Here is an 8,613-nt window from a genome sequence, read left to right on the forward strand (position 1 = left end):
ATTATCAATTGTTTGCTATAACAATTGAAAGGTATGTAACTCCTAAACCCTATTTTGTTAATTTCGAAATTAGCCTCTCTCCTCTAGGGTTCTTGTTTTGCAATTCAAAGTTATATGTTCAATAGTTAAAACATAGATCCAAAGTAGGTTGCATGTGAACTTAGGAATTGTTTTCTAGTTTATTTGTTTTACCTAAAACCCATCAGTTTTCAACTTTATGACCTTGCATGCTCAATAAGTGCTTAATCCATAAAACCCCAACATCTTAATGCCTTAAGACTCTCAATAACATGCATGGGACAAAACTAACCATTAGGACTCCATTTTGATGACTTAAGTCCTCTACTAAGGTCTGAAATACAACTTCATGAACCAAGAACATTCCATGCTCAAGATCTAACATTTTGGGACCAAAAAGCATCATTAAAACATCCATTTCTAGATCTATATGATGGAGGGGTGAAGTTGCAAGCTTTATACCTTCAAAAGGTTGCAAATGAGGTAGAAATCCCAGACCAAAGTGCTTCACTCCTCCAAGATGAGCTCTACTTCCTTCCCTCTTCTTCAAGGAACAAAACACACACTCTCTTAAGCTTGGAATAGCTTCACAAGGTGAACTAGGGTTGCAAAAACGTTTTAAGAGGATGGTGGCTGATGAAGTGAGGGGAAATGAGGCTATAATGGGGTTTAAATATGAGCTACACCCTAAAAAATTAGGGTTTCCATCTCTGGAAAGTACGCCCCGCGTACGAGATATATATCCAACATACTAGGGCGCGCTCTAGTACGCTCAGTGTACACGCGTACGCATTGCGTACTCCCCCAAGGCTAATTTACGAAAATGCCACTAGGGCCTTTTTTGCACTTTTTCTTGAACTTAGGGACCAAAATGCAACATAATTAAGTTATAGGGTTAAAATTAGAAGTAAGTCTTCATCGGGATGTTACGTTTTTTTTTCTAAACGAATGTAATAATTGTTTATAGTCTTATTCTTTAGGACTTAATGTAATTAATGATTCTTAAAGAATAAAATCCGTATTCTTTAGAAAATTTTATTCTTGATAATATGTTATATAATTCTTTAAACATGTTAATTAAAAAAAATATCTTGAATGGAACAATATTCTGCCAGAATAAAATCGAAAGTATCTTTACTAGTTTATGATTGACTTTCTGTCATTTTGACAGAACAAAATCAGAAATTATTAAAAATTGTATTAGAATTAAATTTAAATTAACTTTAAAAAAATTCAGATTTTTAAAAATAAGGGAATTAATTAAACCCTTAAAATCCGAAAATTTCCTTTTTTAATATAGGTTGATTAACCAAAATATCATTTTGTTGAAATTTACGTGATTATATGGTAAATGTTATCCTATTGTAATATCATAGACCCTCAGATCATGACCATTGATTCTTTTCATCTGTTGGTCCAGAATTATCCTTACGAACATACAATACATGTAAAAAATACATCAACCTAGCTCTCTCTCTCTCTCTCTCTCTCTCTCTCTTTCTCTCTCTCTCTCTCTCTCTCTATATATATATATATATATATATATATATATATATATATATATATATATATATATATATATATAATTTCTCAAAGGTTAATGTTTTATAACTTACCATATTGAATTACTCTTAGAGTAATCCATGCTTAGACAGAGTACTCACCACTTCTCGGTCAATCCACCTATTATTACTTAGAGGCTTTTGCAACATAGGATGCAAACAAGCTAAAAGTGAAACTTTTCTAGTATAATTTTTTGGAAAGATATTTGAATGAAGATGATATTTATATTTAAGTTTTGAATTGCTTTTAGATTTTTGGATGTTTTGTAATCTAAGATTTACATATAATTGTTTTATTTATGAATGATTACCGTTTGAATGTTTATTTTGTTTATTCTCATTTATGTGCATATATTCACTCATTTGTATTCGATTATATATTTTTCTTTATGTTCGTTCGTTTATGGTTGTTTAACATACTAATAAACGAATACAAATCAACACGTATAAGATAATTCCTGTAACAAACAAACACTAACAAAATAATCGTTTTGCTTATATGTTTATGTTTGTTTTTTTGTTTGGTTAAATTTATACAAACAAGCATGTACAAAATTTATTTGTGTTTGGTATGATTCCTTCAACTAGTATGTGTATGAATTCTTTCCATTTTGGACTATGCGATAAAACTTTACAAGAGGCATTATGTTTGAATGGATTTCCTTTGTTCTCCTCACGAAACAATTGATACAACTCTTGAACAATTTCTTCATCAGTTTGTTCATTTTTTCCTTTGAGTTTTTAGGTTGTTGTACAACCCGTTCATTTTCGTAACATTCTTCCTGATATCTCAAAACTTTAAATTTAGTTGGTGTTTAGTATGGTAGTCATCATTTAGCCCCAATTGTGTAACAAATATTTCAATAATGTGTAGCCATAAACGATCAATCGATTATGCATTTCCTTCGTTTGCATCCTTAGATATGTCGACCCATGCTTGTGTCAATAATTCTTCCCTCGATGTCCACCCTTTAGGATTGGCCTTCGTTTTAGTTGGCTCAAGTTATTTTACTTTACGATGTAGAGGGGGTTGGCCCTCCAATATGTCTTCGGATGAGGGGGGTGGGGGGAAGTTTCCCCATATGATGTCGTCATCCATGTAACATATGTTTTTCAGGTATGTATTTTCTAAGTTTTCATGTTAATTAAATTTGAATTTTAGGATTTATGGGGCTGCGTAACGCGTGTATGGCATGTATATGGTGCGTAGGTTCCACATAATAGAAACACATGCTTCTTTAATTTACACGGCGCATGGGTGACACGTGGTCGTGTTGCATGCTACATTAAGCACACGTCGCGTAGTAACCTTATGTACAAAACCTTAGGACTCGTATTTTGGACCTTATTTAAAAGCTCTAACTTCTAAGGTTGGCTCTAATCATTAGCCTCCATCCCTTAGAGAGAAACCTTATCCTCCACTGTTGCCTCCTTGAAGTTCGTAGTTCTTTGAAGTTAGAGCTGTGTACCTATAATACTTACTGATCACTAGATGTCAGCAGAGCTGTTAGTCGCCACTGATGACTATATGACACTAGAGTTGTTAGTCGTCGTTGATATGGTGGATTAACACTAGAGCTGAGAGCATGTTTGTGTGCAGTCTATATGTATTGTAGTACATAGTATTTTTGGGAATTCACTAAGTCTTATGCATACTGTTGTTAATTAAATGTTATTCATGTAGTTCCTCTGATCGTGGGAAGGCTCCAACTTAGTTGTACCGAACACGCATCACTACTAATTTTGTTACAGGCTTCCGCTGTTTTTTGATGATTTGATACATTCTGATGATATGGTTTGATGATGCTTAAAACAATTGGCTACCTTAATCTTTTATGAAAATGTTTTGAATGTTTTACTTATGTTTTTAAAAGAAATTTTTGGTTTGAAATTGAGACGTTTTAACCCGACTCATCTAAGGTTTGGGTTAGAGGGTCGTAGGGTGGAGTTTAGCTTTGTGTCGCAAGATGAGTTGGGTTGGTGAAAGTTGATCATGAAAAGTCACAAAGTTGTTGATCATGTTAGGGGTAATATTTGAGATAATATTGTTGAACATTTTGATATTGAAATTGTAGTTGGTGTGGTGGAACTAGAAACTCAAGATTTTGTTTGACCAGATTTTAGGGTGAGGTTGTTAAGATTTTATTTATTTATTTATTAATTTATTGTAAAATGAATGAAATAGTGAGAAAGGGAGAAAAGATGATTTGAGTTTGATGGGTAAAATAGATGGATATTTATATAGTTGTAAATTGGCAATATATATATATATATATATATATATATATATATATATATATATATATATATATATATATTGACCGTTATTTTTTAGAAAGAATTATAATTTTAAAGAAAATACTAGACAGTTGGAAAAAGAAAGAAGAATGAAAAGAACGGAGAGAATACTGTGAGGCTAACCACGAACGACAAAAAACCGCACCTAAACCACACCAAGGTGCTGTGTTCCTTGGTATGGTGAACTATATACATCAACAAACCGTACCATACGGTCTTGCCATACCTTCCAACCTAATGACGTTCTAAGTATAAATGTTATGAAACATTAGAAAAGTTTGTTGCATTTTTTTCTTTCATATGAATGCAAGTAAAAGATAAATTTATATTTTGTATTTGACGTTAAACAATTAGAAGAAATAAAATTGGATATTTTAGATAATTTGTTGATCTTTTTAGCATTAATTCCCTACAAAATATAATCTTGGCTTGGGGTTGGACTTTGGAGTAATGATAAGATTTTTATAATATAAGGATGTGTTATTCAAGTTTTTTATAATAAAAGGGTCTAGTTTGATATACTGTAACATGAAGGGAAAAAAATGAAAAATGAAAAACCCCTCTGAAAAACCCTTCCTATGATACCATAATTTTTTTCAGAAAAATACAATGTCTTCCGCCGCTTACAGCCGTCTCCGCGGCATTTTCAAGAGCAGCACCGCCACAGCAACAGTTGTACCCACCTCAAACTACACCGCCACAGCAACAGTTGTACCCACCTCCAACTCCACCTCCACGACGACGACCACCACCACTACGACGAAAATAGTAAAGGAAAAGATAAAGAGGCCCAAAAAACTCCCCACCGTCCCCACAACGACCGCCCCTGCCGCCGTTACCACCATCATTTCGCGACCCAATAATGAAAACCTGGCCTTTCAGCCATTACCCATGTCACAGCTAACAGCTTCGTTAGGAAACCTCAGATCCTTCATTGATCAATTCAAGAGAGCCTCGAACTTGGGCCCTTTTCGTTACAGCTACAAGTACTACGACGATGTCGTCTCCCACCTTGCACGCGCCAAACAGCATTCCTACATTGAAGAAATCCTCGAACACCAAAAGAGATACAAAACCGACATGAGCAACGAGGCATTCGTAGCTCGACTAATCTCTTTGTACGGGAAATCAAGAATGTATGACCACGCACGCAAGCTGTTCGACGAAATGCCTGAACTAAATTGTCCACGCACAGTCTTATCAGCCAACGCCCTTCTCACAGCCTGCGTCAATTCAAAAAAATTAAACGAGATGTCTGAACTTTTCCGGGAGCTACGCGATGAATTCTCCATTGATCCTGACGATGTATCTTACAATATTGTAATCAAAGCTTTCTGCGAGATGGATGCCACTGATTCAGCATTACTAATTGCAAACGAAATGGAGAAAAACGGATTCAAGTGTAATTTATATACATACAACACCATTCTTGACGCACTATACGCAGAAGGTAACATTTCAGAAGCTGATAAACTATGGGACGAGATGAAAAGCAAGAATCTTGAACCTGATGTAAGAACTTATAATTCAAAGATCCGAGGATTGATTATTGATAAAAGAATCACAGAAGCTATTGGGTTGCTCGATGAGATGAAGAACAAAGGGGTGAACCCTGATGTTTATACTTACAACGGTTTGATCCATGGATTTGTGAAAGAAGATGATTTGGTGGAAGTGAAGAAGTGGTACAGAAAAATGGTGGAAAATGGGGTTGTTCCTGATTCAGTAACATTTAGGATAATTATCCCATTTGCATCTAAAAAGGGTGATTATAAATTTGGATTTGATTTAAGCAAAGAGGGTTTGCGTATGGAGATCAATGTTGGTAGATTAAGTTTGCAGGGAGTTTTGGATGGATTGGTGAAGGAATCCGCCATTGATGAAGCAAAGGAGCTTGTGGAACTTGTGAAGGGAAGTGATTTCATATACTATAAACTCAAGGTGTTTAATCATTCGAAATTTGGAGGTTGAAATATACTTTTAATTGTATGTTTTCAATTGTTTTGATGTTCATGTCATAGCATCTTATTAATGTGCATTGTGGTTTTGAAATGGGTTAAAATTAATAGTAACAACAAAGTTTCGTTTTATTTGCTTACTATGCCATTGTACTTTCATTTTTTTTTTCAGTTGAAAAATTATGCTTTGAAAAAACATATTTTATTATAGCGATGATATTCAACTACAAAACAATTTTTATTGTTGTAGTTGGGTAGATTATTCAAAATAGATTGTCTTAAGAAAAAAAATAGATAAAAATGCAATCCTAAAGTTAAGGTAGAAATTTCTAACTACAATGCCTTGATAAAGAAGAAAATAGAAATTAGACAAAATTACACTATTGGTCTCTATGGTTTGCCAGAATTAGTATGATAAGGACAACTATCAAAACGTGTAGATCTGTGTGTTTTCAATTTCTTGCATGCTTGGTTAATATGGTTTCATTTTGTTTCAAAATTGATCTGAAAAATATTATTTTCCCTCAATTTAACTTTTTATTAATTTTTATTTCTTTTTAAAATTTTAAAATTATTAAAAAAAAAAAACCATATCTAACCCTAAAACTCACCACCTCTGTTAGTTAGATGACTTAAGCGCTTGCCAAGGCGCTTGTTGTCCTATTTCATAAGGATTCGACTTCTGTTCTGTTTCATTATTAATGTTCTGTTTCTTTCTTAATTTTAGTAAATTATTTTCAAAAGTCACATTATTTACCCCGTCAACATTAAAAGTTAGTTTTTCTTTAGCAAATAATTTACATATTTGGCCTTTCAACTTTTATAGTTTTGCATTTGGTCTCTTTTAATTATTTTAATTTATTTTTTAGTTTTCTCTTCGACAATTCGAAACTTATATATATATATATATATATATATATATATATATATATATATATATATATATATATATATATATATTGGTTAGGGTTAAATATGAATCATAACTATTGTATGAATGTATAACCAAATTGTAGCTATTAAATTTAAATCTTGAATGCTTAGGATTATCAATGACATTATTGTAATTAAAAAAAAATATAATTATTTTCTAAAAAAACCGTTATTAAGGATAAATGGGATATTTTAGCTTGAATCAAATTAGGAAAACTCCTAATATTGTGGATACACCATTTAATTCACTCATGATTCCAAACCTCCACAATTATACGCTTCTTAGTTTTTTTAAGGAAATTAAAGTAACAAACGGTGGCACTGATTATTCTTAGACCAGGAGGAGTGGGCACGGCTTAGGCCGCACTTCCCTTGCCACATAAGCGCAAACACCTCCCCCTGGGTGCGGTCCAGGTGCGGCTAAGGCCGCACTACGGCCTTCGGAGGGAGTGTTTCTTCCTTGCTTTTGATTGGTCAGTTGTGGTTACCGATTGCAAACGGTCAATTTTCAAATTTTTTTTTACTAACACTATAAATTCTTTATCAAATTAACCAAAAACACTCACAAACATTTTTTTTTACCATCTCTATTTTAAAACCCACAAAAATGTCATCCTCCAAAAATCCAACCAACCAAAAAACACCCACTAGAAAAACCATAACTCCAATATCTTCAATCGATCAACCCATTTATTCGCCTCCTTTCTACCACTACGGGGTATTTTTTCCTATTTTCCGCAACATATCCAACAACCACAACGCCCTATGCAACCATTTCCACAAACACAACCACAATTTGACCCAGATTTTGATCCTTTTGATTTTGATTCTCAACCAGAGTTTGCTCCACAAACACAATCACAATTACAAATGTCCATTTCCGAATCCAAACCAGAACTTGTTCCACAAACTCAACCTTCTCAACCATGAAATAAAAGAAAAGAGAAGGCGGAATCTAAACCGTGGGAACCTCAAGAAGTGTTAGTATTAGCACAATCATGGATTGACGTTTCAGAGGATGCGAAGACGGGAGGGAACCAAAAACATGATCGTTTTTGGATGCGCGTTAGAGCTAGATTCCACAAAGGAATGGACCTAGAACCATATCGTACTAAACATCAAGTGTACTCAAAATGGGGAAAGATGAACAAAGACGTCATGTTGTATAACGATTTATATAACAACATGAAACGGCAATGGAAAAGCGGCGAAAGTGACGAAGTGATTTTGGAGAAAGCTTTTAATATTTATCAAAAAAAGCAAAAGAAGACTTTCAAGTTTTTTGAAGTTTGGAATCTACTCAAAGGCAACAAAAAATGGAAAAATCTAAAAACAAGCGACGAGCACATCGATAGTGGATCAAAACGGTCAAGAACTTCTGAATCTGAACACACTTCATTGGATGCTCGTGTTGGTTTTGACCTCAACGAGGATGAGCCCGTTCAAGTGTCACCACCCCCGACCAATGGGAAGGGACAAAACAAAAAACAAAGGCAAAGGCAAAGCCTCAGAATCGGATGACTTGAAAGAAATGGGCGAGAATGTGCAAGGCATAAAAGATAGAATGAATAAATTTTTGCTACTTACATCAGATAGAGAGAGTCGGAAACAAAGGGACAGCGACCTGAGAGTGCTATCGATGGACACGTCGAATTTGACCAGGGATGCACTTCAAGTGGTTTTGCAAATGAAGGAAGACGTGAAAAAACGTTACGCTAATCGTGATTAATTTGTAGTTGTTTTCCAAGTTTTTAATTATTTGATGTGTGTATGTGTGTTTTTTTAAGTTATATGTTTAAGCTGTCTAGGTTTTTATTTTCTAATTTCTTAGGATCTTTTTTAAT

At 33.9% G+C, this 8,613-nt stretch overlaps 1 protein-coding gene across 1 annotated transcript; it reads left to right on the plus strand.

The window, feature by feature from the left end:
• Nucleotides 1-4,487: 4,487 nt before the first annotated feature.
• Nucleotides 4,488-5,849, plus strand: LOC145104915 (uncharacterized). The gene has a single exon (XM_079042075.1). The coding sequence runs from the start codon at nucleotides 4,488-4,490 to the stop codon at nucleotides 5,847-5,849; it is 1,362 nt and encodes a 453-aa protein (XP_078898201.1).
• Nucleotides 5,850-8,613: the final 2,764 nt, after the last annotated feature.

This window comes from Lactuca virosa, chromosome 4 (assembly GCF_052849685.1).
Source record: "Lactuca virosa cultivar CGN04683 chromosome 4, Lactuca_virosa_CGN04683_v6, whole genome shotgun sequence".
Taxonomy (NCBI): domain Eukaryota; kingdom Viridiplantae; phylum Streptophyta; class Magnoliopsida; order Asterales; family Asteraceae; genus Lactuca; species Lactuca virosa.